The sequence below is a fragment of the Peromyscus leucopus genome, chromosome X (genome assembly GCF_004664715.2).
Source record: "Peromyscus leucopus breed LL Stock chromosome X, UCI_PerLeu_2.1, whole genome shotgun sequence".
Lineage (NCBI taxonomy): Eukaryota > Metazoa > Chordata > Mammalia > Rodentia > Cricetidae > Peromyscus > Peromyscus leucopus.
The window spans coordinates 119825727-119850242 of NC_051083.1; the positions used below are offsets into that span (position 1 = coordinate 119825727).

Below are 24516 nucleotides of genomic sequence, written 5' to 3' on the forward strand. Positions count from 1 at the left end.
ATATGATATCATGCCTAGCTTAGCCTCCGTTTTGAATTTAGGAGTCTCTGAATGGGTCTCAGGTTAACAGCCTGAGGTTAACAGCCCCTTCAAATCCATATGCAAGTGTCTGCAGGGCCTTGCGAAATGATGACCCAAGTTCTAGCCCGGGAGTCCATGGTGGAAGGAAAGAAGGAACGGACCCCTAAACATTGTTTCCTGATCTTCACATGCATCTGCATTCATATACAGAGAGCACACGCACACACAACAACAGCAATAACAATCATAGAAAAATTTTCGATACAAACTGCATTTGTCAGAATGAGCATTTTCCAGGGAGTCACAGCTTTCGGTTCCCTTTTCTTTCACCAGCTTTCTAATGTGGTTGCTGAGCTAACTAATAGACCATTCCATCCTGCTTCTCTCCAACATAAAATTTGGTCCAAATGTTAGCTAGTAACAGACCCTTATAAAAATCGCTCCCATCTCTCAGTCACTAACAAATCTCAACTAGGCTAGCCTTAAATAGCAAGTAAAGATCACATATAGCAGTTAGGCTGGGTAGGGGAAGGCACACATATGTGCTCCTAGCACTTCAGATTTGAAGGGAGGAACGTCAGAAGTTCAAGGTTATCCTCAGCTACACATTGAGTTCAAGGTCAGCCTGAGCTACATGAAACTGCCTCAAAACACTCACAATTATATAAATAAGAAGTTGAGGGTTTAACTTCCTAAAGTCACAGATCCTTATGAGAATCTGATAAGCTCAATGTAGTTTTCCTTGCTCATATTAGTTTATCCACACACACTTTTATATACAATTTAAGAAAGGCCAAAGAGTATGGAACCATAGCATTCATCAGCTTCTGCAAGGGATCTGCTGGGAGAGCTGTGCTGTAACTTAGTTGGTAGAGTGCTCATCTAGAAGCCCTAGTACAATCCTCACCATTGTATAAACCAAGTATGCTTGCATGAACTTGTAATCCTAGCACTTGGGGGTTTGAGGTAGGAGGATCTGAAGTTCAAGGTCATTCTACCTCCAAGACATAGCAAGTTCTATGCCAGGCTGGGTTATGTGAGAACCTGTCTCAAAAAGGAGGAGGAGGAGGATGGAGTGAGCTCCAAAGGGATAAGCACCGCCTGTTTAGATGCTCTGCAAAACAGGTCGTGGTGCCCTACAGTAAGCCAGTTGCTTTTGACAAGGATGAAAGAACAGAGAACGGCATTTCCTCCCAAATCAAAGCTTCTAAGACCAAATGCAAAAGCACCTAGGAGACCCAGTGTATCATGGGCTGATATTTAAATGTGGGTCTTCTTTTGAGACACTGGTCTTGAGTGTACTATGTAGTCCAGGTTAACCTCAAACTGGTGATGCCTCTGCCTCAACTTCCACAGTGCTGGGAATGCAGGTTTGTTCTATCACATCCAGCTATGCTTGGGTCTTGCTCAATTGGAATTCAAAAAAAAAAAAAAAAAAAAAAAAGATCGCAATCAAGACCAGAACAACAAGAGTACTGATTGCTTGTGAGTGCCAGGTAATAACTTATTCTAATAAGCTCAAGGGCTAGAGAAAGTAACAGCAAAGTGCCATCAGGAGCAGTCATAATGACTGGCATTTGCATAGCATTCTCAATTAAGTGACTAGCTGAATTCTAGTAAACAACAAAGCTGGGGCTTTGCCCCTGAGTTCCTGAGGCAGGGGCCCCACCTACCTGCTTTAGCTCAGCATTCCAGCCTGAACCGGTATTCATTCTGTACCTCTTTGCCCAGTGACACAACAAACAAGCAGGGTATCTACCTCACCACATCTGGAAATGCATCTGGGCTGCTGATCTGATTTGACAGGTTTGAAAACAGAGGGGGTAGGAACCAGGGACTCTACGTACCACAGCCTTTGCCTGGCTCTGCTGCGCTGGAGTTGTGCTGGGAACTGCTGCCTGGGGGGTTGTCGGCGAGCCGTTGGGAGCGCTAAGAGAAGAGGACCGTCCACATGGTCTTTCTGATAGCTGATCTGTGAAAAGAGGAGGAAAAGACACGGTGAAAGAACCACTCACGGCAGCAAACCACCTACAACCCGAGAAGCTCCTTCCCAGGACATTGTCAAAGCCATCCTAGCAGCTCCTGGGACTTCTGTCATTCTGAACAACAGGCTATGTGTTTCAGGTTCCCCCTCCCTTTTATCTTTCCAATGGCCAACTTTTTTCTTCTTAACCTTACTGGCCACTGCTGTCCAGTATAATGAAAAACAGCGACAGAACCACATTTTCTCCTAACCCATTTCCCTACAACTCTTCCCTCCTGAACCAGTTGCCACAGTATGCCCTGTTATCCAAGGCAGACCTATATCGGGTACCAAACAGCTGTTTGTGGCTCTTATTACTTTTGAAATATTTCAAATTTCTCTCTTTGTTTGCTGGCCCATAACTTAGGGGTTCTTTGCTTACATGTAAAAATACACACGGCACACATAACACAGTCTCCCTGGTGTGTTGGAGTGGGGTGCAGAATCAGAATGAGGGAGAGGGTGTATTTGAGACAGATGCAATCTTGACACTAGAATCACTTTATAAAATCAAACACGGGAGCCTTCTCTTGCTTGATTCTTTGTGAAATTTGATCGGGCCAGAACTGAGCTGGGTGTTTTCAGTATGCTGAGCATGTATTAAAGGGAGAGGCTGGCTTCTTGACAAATTCAAATGAGGCTCCTTTTCCTCTCCACTTATTTTTAAAAGATATAAACTGCAAAAGTCTAAAGCCCAAACATTCCCTAGGCGACAGGCTCAGTATCCAAGTAATTTCCTTGAGGCTGTGGGTTTTAACTTTCACCTCCTTGTATTTTTATAAATATCTGTGGTAAGCGAAGAGACTGTAAAACTTGCTAGAAGAGTTTGGCAAAGGAACGTATAATTTGTGTGGCATAATGTTAGAATTATACCATCCTCCCTTCCCAGAACTGGATACTTGTCATGTGCGTTAAATATAGCTACTTGAATTAGCTGTACTCTGCTCTACGCCTCGCAATAGCTCAAAAACATTTTTTTTTCCCAAATAGCAAAAGAACAACTTTGGGGAAGTATTTTTCCACATCTTGCTATTATCTACAGCTCTTTGGGGTAAAACTATAATTACTTGATGGCTTCCTAGATGCTCCATCCTACTTGGCACTTGATTACATTGTCTGCTCTTGTTCCCTAATTGTTTCACGTGGGTAAGTTGAGTCTCCATAAATAGATAGTAATTTTCTCAAGGGCAGGGCCCTATCTTCTACTTCCTCTATGGCACCTGGCAGTGCTGAGCACACAGTCTTTGGGCTCTTAAACCATTCAGCAGTAGGATTCATGTTTGACACAAGGGCTCTGGACAGTCATGTGTGGGTAGATTGAATTCGTAGATTAGTCATCTGTTTTCTAGTTGGCTAACTGTAGGCCTGGCATTCCTCATCTATAATGTAGACTTCGTCATCACCATATCCCCCAAAGGTGTTTCAAAGATTGAATGAGATCACTTGGAGCTGTTGAGACAGCCTAGACCCATAGAGAGGGCTCAAAGCATTTGAACTCTCAATGACTACTACTGATATAGTTAAGACATGATGTCACAGAAGAAAAGGGTTTCTAGTATAGTTTTATCAATTTCCTCTTTACTCTGATTATACTTAATAACCTCCAATACAGAGGATAGGAAATGTTTAAATAAGCTACTCTTTTCATTCATGGGGAATCTGAGGTTTCATTCATAGTGCAAAGTTACTGAAAAGCTCTTTTTCATGACCAATGGAAAACCTAAAGAAAAAAATATCTCTGGCAGAGAAAGGGAAGTGATGGCTGTATTTTGTAAACCTTATTTTTTTAAAGGAGGAACTGGTCTTTCCCTTTTTGTTTTCTGTCTTGTTATACTCAACTGGCAATCCAAAAACTTTGCAAGAAATCACTTTTTGGTTCTTATTGTTGTATTAAGGACATTAGAATGAGATAGGTAGGCTTGATAGGTATGTTTGTTCTTGTTATTCTGTAATAGGTACATTAAAGTTAATATTGGTTTGAATTTATTTGGGGAAGGGAAGAAATTTGCACCATTTGAACAACTGTAGCCATAGTTGGCTTCTAGAAACATGGATCATAAATCACCGACATGCCTTACCTTCTGTTGCTTTGTTGACAGCTAAAAGAGTACTCAGAACCTTGGAGAAATTGCTCCCTGAATAAAGGTCATCAGGCTCAAATACCTATTAGAAAGGAAATTTGAAGCTGTAAGACATTGTAAGCAATCAACTCAACAAACAAAACTATGAAAAGGCCCCTTCCTCCAGTACTCAAGAGGGAAAAAATATGTACAAGACAAAATGCAAACCTCTGCCTACCTTCTGGAGAAGCTAGAGCAGTGGCTAAGCTGCCTAATGGCATGTGGCAGCCATCAGTGAGTCAGAACAAGACAGTACTGGGATATGAAAGACAAGCCACAAAGGCAGCGCCCAGCAGGAAATCTACAGCACATACTCAGAGCCTCTCTCCCGATCTGAACACACGAAGCTCGTCAGCCAGTTACAGGAAGCTCATGTGCACAGGTTCCAGTTACTGGCCAACCCCTCTGCGATGGCCCCAGAAGTCTACAAATAAGGAGGTGAGGCTTTCTGCTTTACCTTTTTTTTTTCACTGTCCTTACTAGTGGCACCGTCATAAGTCCCCATCTCTCCTCCCCTTCCTCCCTGGCGCTGCCCAACTGCTTAGGATCCCAATGCCACATTGCAGAACTTCTGTCCCAACCTGCCTTTTGCTCTGCAGCCTCACTTCCTGTTTCCTGCTGATTGATCTTGTCCTTCTCATGTGTGAACCAAGAGATTCTGACTCTCTGTCTGCCTGAGTTTGTGAGTTCTTCCTGGCTTTGGGTGACTTTTCTAGCTACAACGTTAGGCCCTTCTGACACTTTGGCCAGGCATGATGGGTCTTATCTGTAGTCACCACACTTGGCAGGCTGAGGCAGGAGGATTGCTATGAATTCGAGGCCAGCCTGGGCCACAGAGTGAGCTCTAGGTCAGCCTGGGATAGAGTGAGACCTGCCTAAAATGAAAAATCCACATTGCCAGTTTTTGCCACCATTCTCATAGGCTACTGTTCCTACTGAAAATACCAGTTACCTACTGGTGTATTTTTGTGTATTTATTTATGTGTATGTGCTGAGGACAACTTTTGGAAAGTTCTCTCCTACCATGTCCGTCCTAGTGTGTTAACTCTGGTTGTCAGGCAAGTATCTTTAACCACTGAGCCATTTCACCAGCCTCATTGTTTTAAATGCAATGTAAAATGTTGGTTTTAAAACACATCCCCTGTATTAAGATGGGTTGAGGCTTCTTATAATCTCTGACAGGTATATTGAGGCTAGTATCATCAAGTACAGGAACAATCTAAAGTAGTCAGTCAGTAGCATAGATGTAAGCCAGGCGTGGTGACTCATACTAGTAATCCCAGCACTCAGTAAGTTGAAGCAGGAAGATCACCAAAAGTTCAAGGCCAGCCTGATCTACATAGTAAGTGTGACAACCTGAGTTAGGGCCCCCAAATCTACATGAAGTAAACATCAATTCCTTAAGTTGTCCCCTGGCCTCTATAATCATACTGTGGAATGGGCATGGGAGCATGCACGTGCACACACACAGAGCAAAGAAACAAATAAGAAGCATAGACAGACTTGTAATAAAAGGGTACCGTTAATATTTGTGAAGAGTTAAATGGTACTACATTCCAAATGTTTAAAATGCACTTTTCCAGGAATAAACTGACAGGAGTTCCATTTTAGTTTGCCAAAGCCAAGATAAACACAGTGCAGTAGATGATGACAAGAGCATCCTTAACTGCAGAGGACGCCAGAATTAGTCCATCTCCCCTAGAACTGACCCAGTGGGAAAGTGTTCATGACATCTATGCCCAAACAGCCACCAGGCAGAGTCCCTTGTTTCCTTTGTGTTTAATGTGTTCCCTTTACAGTTTCACACAGACATCGACAGTATACTCTGCTCACTCTCACTCTCGCCCTCTTGTCTCCCTCCCACATTCCTATTATCCACCCCCACAAGTCTCTTCCCTATATTTATGTCTTCTTTTGCTTTGTGACCCACCAAGTCTAACTAAGGCTGTTTGTGAAGTTCATTTGTTTTCAGTCTGTAATTCCCAGTGGGACTTCTTATACGTGTGTGTGTGTGTGTGTGTGTGTGTGTGTGTGTGTGTGTCTGTTAGATAGATACAGAAAAAGTGGATGGTCTCTACAATAATAAACAAAATGAAATGCTAGGAGAATAGACACATGAGAGTAAAACCTGTGATGAAAATATCCCCTTTGTTTTACTTGTATTCCTTAGCCAGGGTGATTACTTGCAAATGGCAACACTAGGATTCTTAAAATAGCCCAGTACTTGACTGAGTTTTAGAACATATGAACTGATCATAAAATAAAACATGCATCAACAAAAGTCACTGTTTAAATGAGGAAGTTGCCTGGACTGCACCCAGTTCCCTTTTGAGAAAACCCAAATATACTTGAGATTATCCACAGATGCTGTTCTTCTCACAGCTAGCCTGTTCTGAAGCAGCAGGAACTAAACAGGAAGACATTACAGGGGGCCTGTGGGGACTAGAAGAAAAACAAAGCACAGGGATTATTGTTTCCGAGCATTTGGGAGACCAGATACCCATACAGACAGCCTTCACTACACCATACATTCCTAAGCTCTAAACTGATTTTTTTTAAAAGACAGGGCTGCATGTAGCACAGACTGGCCTTGAACATGCTTTGCAGTCAAGGAGGACCTTGAAATTTTGAGCCTACTGCTTCTACCTCTCAGGTGTTGGGGTTAGAGGTGTGTACCACCATGCCCTGTTTTATGATGGGCAAGTACTTGACCAATTGAGCTACATCCTCAGCCTCTCCAAATTGAGTATTGGAAGTTCTACTCTAGATCTTTCTTCCATGAACGTGACCTGGATCTACTAGAGAGAAGAGCATATCACTTCCATTCACTGTCAGCCATTTAGACTATACTGCAAAGGAGAAGTGTGGGATCATATTTACAAATGAAGATGTCCAGAAGGACACTGGTGCCCAACTGGAAGAAAGTAGGGAGAGTCCCTTAAGGTGGAGTGGGATAAGAAAAACAAGGAGAGCCGGGCGGCGGCGGCGGCGGCGGCGGCGGCGGCGGCGGCGGCGGCGGCGGCGGCGCACACCTTTAATCCCAGCCCTCAGGAGGCAGAGCCAGGTGGATCTCTGTGAGTTCCAGGCCAGCCTGGTCTACAGAGCGAGATCCAGGACAGGTTCCAAAGCTACACTCAAAAGACCTGTCCCAAAAAAAAGCAAGCAAGCAAGCAAACAAACAAACATAAAACAAACAAGAACGAAAAGAAAAGAAAAGAAAAGAAAAACAAGAAGTGGAATAAAAAGAATACCAGTTTTCATACTTTTTCTTTGGTTTGCTTTTGAGGCAGAGCTGGCCTGGAACCCACTGTGTGCAGTAACTTCTTCTGTCTCTGCCCCACCCCAAGTATTGGTATTACAGGATTGAGCTACCACACCTTGCCCTAATGTCACAAAATGAGAATTAATAATCCCTCTTTCTATCTGCAAACCCTGGGACCTGTGCAAAGGCAAAGTGTATAATTGTCCAAAGTGCTCTTCAAAGTCAAGTCAAATCATGGCAAAGCTGTGATGATGTCATCAAGTAGGACTCTGGGAAACACTCACTAGCCTCTTAAGTGTCTGGTATATGATCAAGATTCTGATTAGCTGAACTTTCTTTATTCCTGCTTCAGTCCAGAAATAAGCCAGTTAGTTCATTTAGATCTGTGAAGGTCAGATAAACAACAAGACTTTCACCCTCTGTTCATTTTACCACTTCTGGAAAAAAAGAATTTGTATTATTGCTTGAGAGTCCCAAGGTAGCAAGCGCTCCAGCAATTGGGTGAATTTGGCTCAAGTTTATAAACAACAGAAACTCCACTGTGGGTAAGCAATAATGAAGACAGGCACTAAAGCTCATTAGGGATTCTTCTCTGAATATTCACATACAGCTGGTCAAACTCCATTCCAACATCAGCAGATGAAACGAGACAAGACACTTAGTTGTTACACGTTTTCCAACATTTTTTCCATTCTGGAAATCCACAATAACATCAAAACCTATTTTCCATCCTCTAAACACCAGTTGTGAATTCTGAAATCTTGGGGATCTGCCAGTGTAAATTGTGCAGAAGTTACTATTTCTATGATTTTACAAATAGATCGTTTTGGCGTCACTCTCAGTTTCAATGTGTAAGGCAAAGAGGCACATTAGAAGACATTCCCTGTTGCATTCTGTATTACCTCACTACCCCTCTCCCCATTTTGGACAAGGTCTCATAGAGTCTAGGCCAGACCACAAACTCCCTATAGTCAAGAATTACCTTTAAAGTACTGATGTTTCTGCTTCCACCACCAGAACACTGGGATTACAGGCATTGGCCACCACAGCAAGTTCAATACGGTGTTGCAGAAGGAACCCAGGGCTCTATGCATGCTAGGCAGACTCTCTACTCACTGAGCTACATCTCCATTCCATTCCTCACTAATCACGTAAATATGATAGCTGATTTGCTGGGTTCCTGCCGTCTGCCTGGCATGATGCTTAGAGAGCAAATACATAGTGCAATGATTTGAGTGCTTATGTCACCCAAATTCATACATTGAAATGTAATCTTTGAGGTGATACTATTTGGAAGTGGGGACACTGGAAAGTTATTAGGTCATGAGCAAGCATGGATCCCTCATGAATGGCATTAGTAACCTCAATTAGAAAATAAAAGTGAGGCTGTGGCTAAGTGGCTGCTCTTCCAGAGGACCAGAGTTCAATTTGTAGAACCCACATGGCAGCTCACAACCATCTGTAACCAGGAAATATGACACCTTCTAGCCTCCACTGGTATCAAGCACACACATGGTACAAAGACATACATGCAGGCAAAAACTCACACACATAAAATAAAAATAAATTTAAAAATATAAATGAATAATTAAATAAATAAACAAACAAATAAATAAAGGACCCCAAACAGCTGCTTTGCCCTTTCCATCATATGAGGACACAGTGGTCGTGTACTCACCAGCTACTGGCTCTACAAGTAGCTTCATCCTGACTCCCCAACCTCCACAACCATGAATAACAGAAACTATTTGTATTGTTATAAGATTATGATATTTTGATATTACCTGAGATTAAGATTAAAATTTTTCATTGTATTCGTTTCTCCCAACAAGCCTACAATATGGGAACAATTGTTTCCTCACTTCCTTAAATGAATAAACTAAAGATCCAGAGTAGAAGTCACAGGCAAAGAAAATGATGGAACCGATAAGATAAAAATACACAAGAAAGGAATCGGGAGTGTGGTTCACTTGGCAGAGTGTACTCGCTTGATAGAGTGCCTGCCTAGCTTGCACAAAGTCCTGGATTTGACTGCTCTGTAAATCAGGAGTGTTGAGACATTACTATAATCTCAATAGTCAGGCGGCTGAAGCAGGAGGATCAGAAGACCACGCTCATCTTCAACTACATATCGAGCTTGAGGCCAGCCTGAGATAGATGAAGCCTTCCCTAAAATAAAAACATTTACAAGTGGGTGCTCTGAGGAGCATTGTAGCCATGCACATACACTTGAGGTTTCCTTGAGACATAGGAAAACACAGAAAAGCCATCTGTGGATTGGCACAGGAAGAAATCCCTTGCTACTTCAGTCCAAGTAGCATCTGTACCATCTGCAGACAGTTCATTAGAATCCCCAAAATGACAAATTCAACTCACTGCGGCAATGAGAAACTCCCCCGTACTAGACTGCCTCCCAAGGGGCCCTGCCTAATTCCTGGGCTGCCCTTCCCATTTCCTGACACAGCTCATGCTGCATTCGCCAGAAGTCAGGAAGGGCAGTTCACATTTTGCAAGGCACCAGTCAGATGGAGAGTCCAGTTTGTGGTTACAGCAATGAGCTAAGCCACCTGGGTCCCCTGATTTCCTCATGACCACGCCTTCAGCACGTGAGTTAAGCAGTCACAGCAGCCAGCCACATCCTAGTTAAGAAAGGAATCCACCCACCCACCCCACACACCCATTCTGCTTCAGAACCAGCAATACCTTTAATGCCACTGTGCCTTCAAGAGCACGTAGCGAACTCCCATTTCAGGTTACATTCAGGTTTACATTGAGCACAACTGGATCCACCACTCTTTGCTTTTTTAATCTCATCAACTGGAAAACAAGTGATCCCATGGAACCACAAAGATGCACAGCTTCTAGTTCTAGCCTATTTAAGAAAAAGATGCCAAATATTTAAGGACATCCCAGTGCTTCCCTGTTCGTCTTGGTCTTATGAAGTGGAATCTGAAATTACCTGAGCTCATCTGGAATCACATTCTCTAAGTCTCACAGCCTCTGCTAAGCCCTGAACTTTGAAGGAAATGTCATGACAGGGAATGACTGAGAAGGCAAAGCTGAGCTGCTTAGTCATATATTCCACTGGTGCCACTGCTCCTGGCTCTGTAACCTGGGACGCTTCCACACAGCTCCTGCTAAAAGCACTCAGCAACAAATAATGCTCTTAGCTCACAAATTAGACTCATTAGCCACTGGCATTCCACTTACTAGAATACAGGGATGGCATTTGTACCAGGTCTAATAACTGGTTCTATTGATGTGGAGCAGACTTAAAAGAGCAGACCCTGCATTCACTGGACTCTGATTCCCTCCACTTTTCGGCATTGCAGCAGTTTAGGAAACAAGGTCCTGCTTGTGCCTACGTTTACAGCAGCATGGGGTATGTCGAAAAGAGGGGTGGGAGCCTGGAGACCTCGACTCCAACACCAGCTTTGTCACTGTTCAACAGCTCTAAGGACCTTAGGAAAACACCACCACTTTCCTGTGGCTTTTACGTCTGGAAAGCGAGATGAATTGGACCAATACAGGACAACAAGATGCCTATTGATCCACTTTCTGAATAGAGAATCTCAAAGTCAACATCTTAGCTAGATCTCTGAGGCCTCAAATCGGATTCAGTTCTCAAGGCTATAGAAAATGGATTCACACTAGCCAACAACGTCACCAAAAGCCACTGCAAACTCAAATGCTAAAGTCTTAATTTTTGCTAAAATGTATTGCTAAGTGGACAGGATATCACATCCTTATATTATGGCAAGAACATTCTCTTCAAACAGAAATATGCACAGTGAACTAGATCTCGTGAAGCAGGCCTATAAATCCTAAATACTTGGGAGCCTCAGGCAGGAAAAACACTAGTTCAAGACCTGCTTGGTCTACAGAATTACTTCAAGGCCAGCCTAAGCAACTTAATAAGATACTGCCTCAAAATAAAAAGTGAAAAGGGCTAGGGATGTAGTTCAGTGATAGACTGCTTGCCTAGCATGTGTGTTAAATATATAAAGCAAGGGAATCAGTGGAACTACATAATAGATTTTGTACGTTGATTTTTTTAATGTCACTTAAAATGACCTCCTTACAAATTCAAATTCTGTCTCTAGCATTCTGCCACTGCACGGTGCCATTTAGACTGTGATTGTGACTATAGGCAGTTTGTTTAACCATGGATGTTCTCTCATCTCTGTGGATCTCTATAGTCACTTTATATGACTGACATAGGCTCCTGGATGCCTTGAACCTCCCAGAATTCAGAGGCAGGACGCTCAGCCCCATACTGCTGCTAGGAAAGAACTAAGGCCTAAGCTTAACTCCTCACTATTCACATCTAGATTCACCAAATTGACCGCCCAAGCTCCAGTGCATCACAGCCTAGGACTTCACTCTTCCCTGTTATGCCTTCAGGGAAAACCCCACCTTCTCCACACTAGAGATTGATCTTCAGCTGAGGGCTCAGCGATTAGGAAAGAGGAGAGGAGACAAGAACTGACAGAGGCATCTGGGGTGGGAAGGCATGGGGTTTAAAAAAGACATTGCAATGGAGAAACCCCACGAGAAAGAGAAAGGGCGTGAAGGACATGGGGGACCAAATCACTCTTGTAGCTCCTCACCCCACCTCCTGTGACCAGAGCCTTCTCAGAACCACATGGGCTGCCAGTTTTCAGGAGGGAAGTGGCTGATACCTCAGCTACTGAAATGTTTTTATGTCAGTACCTCAGGTGGCCTCCCCAGCCCCTACCACCACCTGCTTAAGAAAAAGGACTGACTTCCGGGTGTTCTAAATTGGAACGAAGAACACATTTTCCTGGAGACTTAGCATCGCACCTGCTACTTAGTCTCTGTGTGTTTTTATAGTTTAGCCACAGAAAGTATTAAACAAGCTTCTGTGGGACAGCCAGAAAACATAATCAACATGTAAAGCCTTATTTCTATGGAGAAATGTTTGTGTTAATAACAATAACTTACAGGTGAGTATTTGGAAAACAGTCTATTTTTTGTATTTTTTGTTTTTGTTTTTGTTTTTGTTTTTCGAGACAGGGTTTCTCTGTGTAGCTTTGCGCCTTTCCTGGAACTCACTTGGTAGCCCAGGCTGGCCTCGAACTCACAGAGATCCGCCTGGCTCTGCCTCCCGAGTGCTGGGATTAAAGGCGTGCGCCACCACCGCCCGGCTCTATTTTTGTATTTTATAAATACATTTCATTTAGCCACATATTTCTGTATGTATTTTACATTTTATTCATTGAGGGTATATGAAGGTCAGAGGACAGCCTGCAGGAGTCAGTTCATTCCCCCCACCAAGTGGGGATGGAACACGGGTTTTCGGGCTTTGATCCAAGCGCGTCTATCCATTGAGCCATCTTACCTGCCCCAATAATGTATTTCAGCACTTCACTGTTACTAACCATGCACTCCCAAATCAACTTTAATATCTACAATACTTTCCCCTCTTCTTCTCAAAGGATGAATAAATGGCCTAGACATTCCCAGTACTGTGTATTTTAGAACTCTGTAGTTCAAGGACTATCGTAAATATATGAAGAGTGAGAATCTCCTCCAGAGTGTCAGTGCTTAATCTTGTAACAATCTGGAGAGTTACGGAGTTGGCTATGAAGCCTCTGCTTTCGTGGGGGCCTTGGATGACTGGCTTGGAGGCTTAAAAGAAAGTCAAAGCAATCATCCCACTAAAATTACAGGAGATATGGCTAAAAGTACAGGAGATATGGCTAGTAAAGAAGGTCGCACAAAGCTAAGAAACGAAGTTCATGAACACAGGAATAGCTGCAGGCTACTGTAAGCAGCAGTCCCTTTGGTAGTTCCCATGAAGTCCTCCATACACCAGCCTTCATGTTTCTTTCGAAAGAAGTCCTGAGATATGTGATGCTGAGAAGCAGAGCCCTCAGTGATCTACCAGCAAGCCAGCGCTTCAATATCTACATGTCTTTTTGTCTCTGTGGGTATGAAAATTACTCACGGGTTTCCAATTGGATGGTGCAGTCTTTGAAGTGCAAAGTAACATGCTGCTCTGGCAACACACGTGAAATCCATGATGAATAATCCCTCACTGGTTGACTGACAGGATTCTCTATTAGACAGACAGACATGCAGACAGACTACTTGTACAGACTACACGTGACAAAAGTGTAATTTTTGTCACCCCTAACTTTCCATGTCCAGGAGAGTTCCTGTCATGCTGTAAGATCTCAATAGATATTTAAATACATACTGAATGATTAGATGTTCTTGTTAATAGATAATTAATCACAGCCAAAAAAAAAGCATTGCTGAAAATACAATAAATTCAGAAAGATAGCTAGAGATGTAGCCCAGCATTCCAAGTGCTTGCCCAACATATGCAAGGCCCAGGTTCTATCTCTTAACACCACAAAAGAAAATAAATTCAGAAAGATGTATCACTTAAGAAACAACAAAAACAAAATCAATTATCCTCCAGCTTTGCAATAAACAGCTATCTAAAACAAGAAACACCAATATTCATCTGCAAAATTAAGCAATTAATCCCTGTGACTGGGAGGTGACCAGGGGCACTTCAGACTCCCTGGTTATGGATCTTTTGAATCATGTGTTAAATATGGTCCCAGGTCACAGATGTTCCATTAAATCCCACCATAAGCACCATGACCTAAGTATCACAGAGAAGCGAAGCAGGAATGATTTGTGGGTTTTCATTGCCTTGCTAAAATGGACTATATTTTAATTGTTGTATTATAGAGCAGCAAAATGACAACAAATACAACCTGTACCCACTTATTCATACCCATGTTCTAAAACCAGCTCCGATTCATAGGCAGAGGGCAGTGAGATGTGGCAAAATAACCCCCCATAAACAAGAAGTAACTTGCAATTTAAAAGACTATAAACTACACATCCAAAGTCGTTCCAACTCTAGTTTATCTGGGTGGGAAGGATGTTGCATCAAGATTAACTATCATTTTCTCTCTTTTATAGACAAGGTCTCCTGTAGCGCAGGCTGGCCTGGACCTTACTATGTAGCTAAGGATGAGCTTGAACTTCTGATCCTCCTTCCTTCATCTCACACACACGCTGGAATTACAGGTATGTGTTACCACACTGGTTCATGCAGTATTGGGAACCAAACTAGGGCTACATCTCTAGGACCTCTTTATTTAGAGATCACATTTAGCAATCCTTCATGTTTCTGTCTCTGTGTAAATTTAAAAAATGTCATTTTCAGAGACATTAATTAATTAGTTTTTTAGTTGGTTAATTAATTAATCAATTCTACACCATTTCATTAAAACCACAATTTTTTTACCTTGGAAACAATCCAAACACTGTGAGGTGAGCATTCAGGAGCTCAGACTTCGGAGACTTCAGTTCTAGTGTTTCAGTTAGCATCTACAGCTCAAAGAACAGCTATCCAACAAAAAAGCCCACTTAAGCCGGGCGGCGGTGGCACAAGCCTTTAATCCCAGTACTCAGGAGGCAGAGCCAGGTGGATCTCTGTGAGTTCAAGGCCAGCCTGCTCTCCAAGGCGAGTTCCAGGAAAGGCGCAAAGAAAGCTACACAGAGAAACCCTGTCTCGAAAAACAAAAAAACAAACAAACAAAAAAAGCCCACCTAAAACTCTGAAAGATCAAGTTCATAAGCCAGACTTGGAAGATACTGCTTGTAAGTAAGCCCAGTACTCAGAAGACAAAGGCAGGAAGAGCAGCACAGGTTCAAGTTCCATTCCACTGGGCTGCACAGTGACATTCACAGCATGAGCTACAGAGTGAGGCCCCATCTCAAAAAAACATCAGGGGCTAAAAAGATGGTTCAGTGGTTAAAAAGCACTTGCTGTTCTTGCACAGGACCTGGGTTTAGTTCCCAAAATTCTCCTGACAGTTTAGAAACTGTCCCTAACTCCAGTTTGAGTTGATCCAATACCCTCTTCTGGTCTCCATGGGCACACAGTGCACATGCATATATATGCAGGCAAAATATTCATACACATAAAATCAAAATAAATACATATTAATAACAATACAGAAAACAAAACAGCATGTTCACCATTCTGAGGGGGTATCATGCAAGAATATTCTCAAACTGACTCCTCCTTAACAAGTTCAATATTTCTCACTACCTTGTCCTACCAGTGTGAACCCTATGGGCTCTTCTTTCTTTGTTGTGTCTCTCTTTTGCATTTATAGTTCTCCTTTATAAAAGGCTACTTAGGACCCGAACCCTAGATCTCCATCATGGTTCAGTTACAAGGTTTAGCCCAAACACTACTCATCATTATCCAACAGTTCTATTTCTGAACTTGTCTTGCATTTGACCTCTAGACTCTGGAACCACTAACTTGGCCACATCCTGTTAAATTCCACTTTTTTTTTCTTACTCATTGGCAGGCTCCCACTGGTTACCAGACTCTTTCCTAATCTCAAATTCAAACAGGGGGTAGAGAAATGGTTCTATATGGGGTTAAGAATGTTGGTTCAATTCCTAGCACCCATATTGTAGCTTATAACTATCCATACCTCCAGTTCTAGAAAATCTGATAGTTCTCACTTTCATGGACAACAGACATATGTTGCACATACATACATACATACATACATACATACATACATACATACATACAGGGGAAATATTTATACACATAAAGTAAATATTTTAAAATAAAATAAAATTCAAACAGATATTTCTTACATCAAAAATACCTGTCCTTTTGGTATGTCTTTCCAAGAAAGAAGAGAAGGCAAAAGACTTATTTTTCTATTAAAACTTGATAATCAGAGCTCATAAATTTTCTGTGACTCTGTAAAATGAATTCTTTTATTACAAGAGTGTGATTGGGAGACTTTACTTAACCATTTGTGTCACTTTGGAAGTGACACGTAGGAACATGTCCAATGTAGAGGTCTGACCTTGAAAGGTCAATGAAGGGGCTAGCAGGATGGATCAGCAGGCAAAGTCGCCTGCTGCCAAGATGGACGACAATATGAGTTCAGTCTGGAAACTGCACGGTGAAAGGAGAGCACATAATCTCAGAAGTTTTTCTCCACATATGTGCATGGCCATGCACACACATAATAAAAATAAACATTCATGTGTACATACATATGCACACAATAAAAATAAATAAATGTGGTTAAAAAAGGAAAGGCCAATGAAACCAAGAGATTTGGGGTAAGATAAGATAAGAAATAAGAAGTAGGCAGATAGGGAAAAGTCAAGTGTTTCCATATGACATCATAGGACCTAAGCTCTCACAACTTTCTTTTTCTAATTAAAAAAAATTGAGGGAGGAAACTGAGGCAGGAAAATTGACACAAGATGGAGGACAATCTGGGCTATGTAATGAGACTCTATCTCAAAACAAAACAAAAGTAAAACAAGATAACTTTGAAAGAGCTTGGCTTAAAAAAATGTTAGCGAGGACCTAGCCTTGTTTTTCTGTTTTCACTCACTGAACATGTTAGACATCGAAGATATCTAGAAGAAAATATTTTAAAGCTAATTAAAATTAAGTTCAAGCTACTATCTATTGAATAAATACTATCTGAGTAGCTAGTATATACCAAGAATTCATTGTGGTGGTTTGAGTGAGAAATCCCCCCTACCCCTGTGACCTCAGGCATTTGAACACTTGTTCCCTGGTGATAGCACTGTTTGGGGATGTTTAGGATGCATGGCCTTGATGGACCAAGTGTGTTATCAGAGACCAGCTTTCAGAGTTTACAACACTGGCACCGTTTCCAGTTTCCTAATTCTGTTTCATGCTTGCAGTTCAATGTGAGTTCTCAGCTTTCTACTCCAGCTGCCACACCTGCCTGCTGTCATGCCTTCCGCCGTGACAGGTTCTTATACCATGAGCCTAAATAAACTCTTTCTCCTACAAGTTGCCTTAGTTTTGGTGTTTTATCACAGCAACATAATAGTAGTGAATACACTAATTTATTCCTTTCTTGTAAGACAAGCAAAGGGATACTCTATGAGATCTGCTAAATGGGCTGGGAGATTGCTTAGTCAGGGACGTTCCTGACATGCAAGCATGACGATTTGAGTTTGGATTCCTAGCATTGACATAAAAACCAGGCACATTTCTATAATCACAGAGCTGGACAGTAAGAGACAGTCAGATCCTTGGGGCGTACCTGCTAGCCAGTCCAGCAGAATTGATGAGTTCTAGGTACAGTGAGAGCTCATGTCTGAATAAAAAGGTAGAAGGCTGGAGAGATGGTTCAGTGCTTAAGAGCACTCGCTGTTCTTCCAGCAGACATGAATTCAGTACACAGAGCCCATATCAGCCAGCTCAGAGCTGCCTGTAACTCCAGCTCCAAAGGCTCTGATGCCTTCTTGAGTATACACACACACACACACACACACACACACACACACACACACACACACACACACGGCATACACTCACAGACATGCATATATATATATAATACATACATACATACATACATACATACATACATAAACACAAATATTGACTTCTGACCTCCTCATGCATGTGCACCCATACACAGAAAGCATACTACATACATACACTTGAAAAAAATTAGGAAATAAAGAAGTCACCCCCATGTACACTAACTTCCATTTCTCCTCTCTCCCCTCTCTCCCCCCTCTCTGACAGTGTCTCATGTATCTGAGGCTGGCTTTGAACTCCTGATCCTCTTATACTTCCCAAATGCTGGGATTCTATGTGTGTTTAATCAAGCTTTCCATTCTGTTGTCTTCCCTTGAAGGAAAAAATTTAAATCCCACATCAAGATGTACCCCAATATATAACACATTGCCAGTTGCCACCCTGCCTTCAGAGAATAAAAACATATCAGGTTACAATGTCTCTTAGAAGTGTAAGAGATGCTACATCCACAAAATCTCATCAGCATGACTGCCTAAACAAGGCATGGACACAATGACACTAATAGACATGCTAACATGAAACAGAGAAGTCTCATGGAGCCCAGACCCTAGATAAAGAACTATAAGCAACACAGAATATTGAAAAGGGAAGAAATAGGCTTTCCTGGGGAAGAGCCCCCAAATTGGTTACCCAATATCAAGTGCTCAGCCCTGAAATCATATACATACAAGTAATATTATACAGACCCAGAGGTTATATTTAAATTTAGGAGTTTGTGTGTGTGTGTGTGTGTGTGTGTGTGTGTGTGTGTGTGTGTGTAATAACAAAGAAAGAGGTCTTGAATTTGAGAGAGAGAGCAAGGGGAATGCATGGGAAGGGTTGGAAGGAAGAAAAAGAAGGGGGAAATGTAATTATATTTTAATCTCAAAAATAGTAAATTCAAAGAAAATACTTATTTACAGTATATTTCACCACAAGTTACTAGATTTCATTTTTCATTTTTAATTAATTTATTTTATATGTGTGAGTGTTCTGCCTATATGTTTATCTGTGTGTCATATGCATGTTTTGGACTGGAGTTACAGCCAGTTTGTGAGCTGCCTCGTGGTGCTGGGAATCAAACTTGGGCCCTCTGAAAGAACAGCCAGTATTCTTAACCACTGAGCTATCTCTCCAGCTTTCTCAAATTCTGTTTTTGAGATGGGGTCTTGCTGTATAGCTAAGGTAAACCTGGAAAGCATTATGTAGCCCGAGATGATCTCAAACTTGAGACCATCCAACCTCAGCTCCCTTAGTGGTAGGCTTACAAGCATGTGCTGCCACGGCTGGCTTTAAATTTATTTTGTTAGTCAAGTACATCATTCTTTTGATTTGCATATATTTCTCTATAATTATTGAGAAGATAACCTCACTTCACTATAGATCTAGCCTTGAAGAATATATAAATTATATAAAAAAATGTTTCTTAGTATTCAGGCCTGTTTCACAGGCACGGCTCTTCATAAAAGATGTTGGGAACTTGACACCTTAAGCTGCCTCTTAAAATAAAGTCAACACTTGCAAGAAGTAGAAAAATGTCTTGTTATTGTGTCTGGGGTGAAAGCAGTCCTTAATAATGCTTTTGCTTGCCACTTTGCAAGCTGCTGCACGCTATCTCACCTTGATTTAATTCCTTCTTTTCCCTCTTGTCCTATTCAATCCCTCAACTGACATGTCTGATCTCTGTAATAATATTCAAGTCCCTAAGAACGAATAAAACTGGGATTTTACTCTATTTGTCTAAGTGGAACTTAATTAGGAAGGTAAATCTTCTGCCAGAAGCCAAACAGAAATGATGTGTGACTAGGTACTCTTGGGAGTCATCGGCACACTCCAAAGGCCATCATCAGAGGTCCTCATCTCTAAACTGGGCATGGTGCTGTGAACCTGTAACCTCAGCACTTCTGAGGGGAGGGCAGGAAAATCCTGAGAGCTCAAGGTCATCTTCAGCTGCAGAGTGATAGAAAGTTTGAGGCCAGCCTGGGCTACATAAAACTGTCATAAAACATACAAAAAGACCCATATCTCCGACTCTCTGAACCAGACAGCTTCTGGCCAAGGTGGGACAATGACCTTTTCTAAAATGCTAGTAAGTAAGGGCCTTAAGGGACCAGTGTGTGCCTTCTTCACACATCTCTCATTTGCAATTCACAAAGCACACCCTATACAGCAGGAAAGCCCAGGCAGTAAAAGAAGTGGCTATGCAAGCCTTACACCGAGCTCAATCCCTCAACCCATGTGGTGGAAGGAAAGAGCTGACTCTTAAAAGTTGTCCTCTGACCTCCACATGCATGCCACTGGCACACTTGCACCCACATTCCCCCCTCCCTCTCTCTCTCTCTCTCTCTCTCTCTCTCACACACACACACACACACACACACATACACACACACACACACATCCACATTCACACACAGACAGACAGACACAGAGATACAGAGATAGTAATGAATATTTTTTTTAAAGCACGTCGTGAGACAGCCAGGCATCATAATCCTAGCACTGGGGAGTCAGAGGCAAGAGGATTCTAAATTTGAGGCCAGCCGTGACTACATGGTGAGATTCTGTCTGAGGGGGATAAGCACCCCGAGAGAAGCATCATACTTGTAATCCTTGCACTTGGAAAGGAAAAGCAGGACGATCGGTGCAAGTTCAGTGCTACCCTGGGCTAAATGTAAAGTTCTAATCCAGCAAGAGCTTCGTAGTGATACTGTGTCTCAAGAAAACAAGAACAACAGAAAAGTTCAGTGTGCATTTTTGACTTGTACTAAATCCAATGGCATCACCAACGGTAGCACATACCTTGTGCTGTGTGGCCAACCCTGCACAAACTTTTACACTGATCTGAAGGAGTGTCTAACCAATGCGCGTGACCAAGTTAGAATGAGCTGGAGTTGAGGTTAGCTGAGCAAGGCTGCATGGTTTAAATAAAGAGGCACATTGTACTCAGTTGCCCTCAGAAACAGCCTGGATTAGAGTCAACATTAAAAGCAAATTAGAGTGAGTGAGATTTAAAAAGAGAGAATTTACATTTCCAGTCAGGAAGATTGCAGTGATCCAATTTACTGACAAAATGCATTCCTTTTCATAGATAGTGGGTCCATACAACTCAACTCAGAAACAATGGCTCCCTTTTTAGAAATTACTTATTTTAGTTTTAAAAAATAGAGGCCATTAATTCTGATCCCCCCAACTATGCTCAGTTCAACAGGTTTATTACTTATTTCCTGTGTGCAAGAGGAATGTTTTACAGTCACCACCAAAAATAAAAGATCATTCATTGAATTGTTTAATTTAAATGAAACAATAAGCATCTTTCTCTAGGTTGGGTATTACACTTTATATTTTGTGCTATTTTAATGTCACAATAAACATGTTCATTTGAAAAGACACATAAACTAAGCTCCTTTCATAGAGGCAAAAATAAGAAACTGAAAGTATTCCTTTCTTATATTTGTCTAATTGGTGTGTAGACTATAGAAAATAATGGACAGCTTGCCTGAGTGTTCAATTTTAAGAAGAATCTATCCAAGCTGTTTCTATTACTAGAGTACAAAATGGCAACTAAAGAAGTTACTGTAGTTAACAACTAAATAATTCAGTCTCCTCTTTACAACTGGATCCTTAAGTGCATTTCTAGTCTTGGCTTGATATAAAGAAAAACATATGTAAATTGTTCTTATCAGTTAAAAAAAAAAAAAAAAACCTTGGCCAGGTATGATGGCACATACCTTTAATTCAAGCACTTGCAAGGCAGAGGCAGGCCAGGTAGATTTATTTCTGTGAGCTTGGGGCCAGCTTGTTGTACGGAGTGAGTTCCAGGACAGAGGGAAGCCCTCTTTAATAGATATATGGCCTGGGTATGCATTCAGAACAACTGTAAGACCATGAGGTAGAGAAGGAAGGAGAACTGCTGCAAGCTGTTCTTAAAACTCAGATGGTTTTGTATATTGTCTGAAACTACAGTTAAGAATTCCAAGCTGTGTTCCACGGGTTACAATGAGCTGCAGTAGCAATGAAATATGAACTGTCTCCCTGTAGTCTCCCAAAGCAAATACGTTAGATAAATTATTTTAAACACATTGCAACCTACTCTAAACTTCAGTGATTGTGCTTGATGAGAATTTCAATTTCAGGGGGAAAGGCCCTTCAATTAGAAAAGACACTAACAATGCTGAATGGGTCCATCTTTGTAGTTAATCATGAGAACCGGAGCCAATGCTACCACCACAATTCATCTAAAAAGCCCAGAAACATTCAAGTTTGTTTTGCTTTCTGAAAAAAGCATGTGATACGTATTCCAAACTATGTGAGGCTTTGGTTTTACCTTTGGTTTTACCGTTTAAGATGGTTTTCCAAAACCAGGCAGTCTCTGCCAAATAGTACATGGTAGTGAGATGCAAGATGGCTGGATGTTTTTGTTTCCCAATTTCAAGTTCATCCATGTCTAACTTTCTAGCATGGCTAATATAAAAGCACAGAACCCTGGGAGAGCCCACAGGTAATCCTTGCTCTACATTTAATCTGTTTAAATGCTACAATTTCAAGAGATCTTCTAGCTCATTTATCAAATGGGATTATTTCAACATAACCAAGAGAGCTGCTGTTTTCATAATGCAGAACGACTTATGAATAAGTCTACTAGAAGACATCAAAATTGCAATTAGAAATGAGCTTTCAGGGCTGGGAGTAAAGCTCACTTTGTAGAGTGCTTTCCTTGGATGAACAAAGCCATGGGCTCAGTCCTCAGCATCACATAAAACAGGCCTGGTGGCATGCACACATAATCCCAACACTCAGGAGATAACGGCACAAGAATTGGAAGTTCAAGGTCATCCTCTGCAATGTAGAGACTTTGAGGGCAATCTGGGATACATAAGACCAACTTGAAAGAAAGAAAAGAAGAGAAAGGAGAGGAGAGAGGAGGAGAAGAGAGGAGGGGAGGAGTTGGGAGGGGAAGAGGAGAGAAGAGAAAGAAAGGGAAAGAGGAAAGGAACATTGAGTCTATACTTGGTATGAGGCACTATGCAAACTGCTTTTCTTGCCATCTGTCACTAACACTAAGGCTAACATATACCTCATCAGTGGTCCTATGTACCACTACCACCTGCAAGACTGGCATATCCATAATAAGTAGCCAACCCAGCAGACCAAGTGCAAAGCTAAGCTGAAGCTCTTAACCACTGTGCTACTATACCATACACACACACACACACACACACACACACACACACACACACACACACACACACACACACACACAGAGAGAGAGAGAGAGAGAGAGAGAGAGAGAGAGAGAGAGAGAGAGAGAGAGAGAAGAGAGAGAGAGAGAGAGAGAGAGAGAGAGAGAGACTTGCTCACACAGGGGACAGGGAGATGAATGAGAGTGTCTGAAGCAGGAAACAAATGCAGAGCAAGTCAGGGCAAGAAGAAAATTCTATTCACCATGTCCCACATGAAGTTTACCTGGCCTCCCACTCAAAGGACCTCGGATGGTTCTGTGTTTGGGGGTCTGATTTATATAGTTTTTCTCCCTTTTGGCGGTGTACCATTCTTCCATGATTTGTACACACACACACACACACACACACACACACACACACACACACACACACACTTTTTTTGGCATCTCTATCATGTCTAATCTGCATTAGGCCTCCTTTCCTTTATCCCAGATTTTTGTTCAGGCCCTGTGTCCCAGTTTGCCAAGTCCTTCCACACACCTTCCCTCATCTCACCTCATCTACCACTTCTAATCAGTTTGGGGTGAGCAGCCAGGTTACCCTTAATGTTCACATGCTCAGCTAAGTAAAAGTAACTTGTCCCTGAGTGGGAGACTGAGGCAATCTCATAGGAACAAAGCATGTAAGTCTCAGTGCAAAAATGGACTGCTTCCTTTCTAACTAAGGACTCCCCTGACTATTCAGCCATTCCACGGGACAGTCATTTATTTAGTGAATATTAATGAGCACCTGCTAGGAACCTTGTTCTATCCCAAGGACTGGGATCTGCTGGAACCGTGCTCCATCCCAAGGACTGGGATCTGCTAGGAACCTTGCTCCATCCCAAGGACTAGGGCCTGCTAGGAACCTTGCTCCATCCCAAGGACTGGGATCTGCTAGGAACCTTGCTCCATCCCAAGGACTGGGATCTGCTAGGAACCGTGCTCCATCCCAAGGACTGGGTTTGCTAGGAACCTTGCTCCATCCCAAGGACTGGGATCTGCTAGGAACCATGCTCCATCCCGAGGACTGGGATTATGAGGATTAAGAATCTTTGGTCTCTGCCTAATAAATTTCCAGACAAGCCAACAGATACATTCAAACATAAGCACAGTGAGTCCTGACAATTGTCCTCTAACTTCCATATGTACAATGGCAGTTGTGCATACACACACTAATAATCACAACAGTAAATAATGTATAAGGGATTATGAGAAAATAAGTATAAATTACCTAACCCAGCAGTTCCCTCTCTCTGTCTCGGCCTCTCCCTCTCTGTAGCTCAGGCTTGCCCAAAACTCACTATGTAGCTGAGGCTTCCCTCCAACTCAACAATCCTTGTGCTCCAGCCTCCCAAGTGCTGGAATTATAGACTTGTGCCACTACACTCAGCTTAGTATTTCTTTCTTTATGGTCTCAGCCACGTGGCAAATGCTTGAAGTGGCCAGATAGCTACAATGTGAATAAACTAGAAAAATGCTTCT

The 24516-nt window shown here is 42.1% G+C and overlaps 1 protein-coding gene across 3 annotated transcripts in view; it reads right to left on the reverse strand.

The window, feature by feature from the left end:
- Arhgef6 (Rac/Cdc42 guanine nucleotide exchange factor 6) overlaps window positions 1-24516 on the reverse strand; it is a 122170-nt gene that overhangs the window by 83422 nt on the left and 14232 nt on the right. For all 3 annotated transcript variants that reach the window (XM_028889909.2, XM_028889910.2, XM_028889912.2), the window contains 2 exons: window positions 4123-4207; window positions 1869-1993 (listed from right to left, as the gene is read on the reverse strand). In XM_028889909.2, the coding sequence (XP_028745742.1) occupies window positions 1869-1993; window positions 4123-4207 (210 nt within the window). The remainder of the gene's footprint in view (window positions 1-1868; window positions 1994-4122; window positions 4208-24516) is intronic.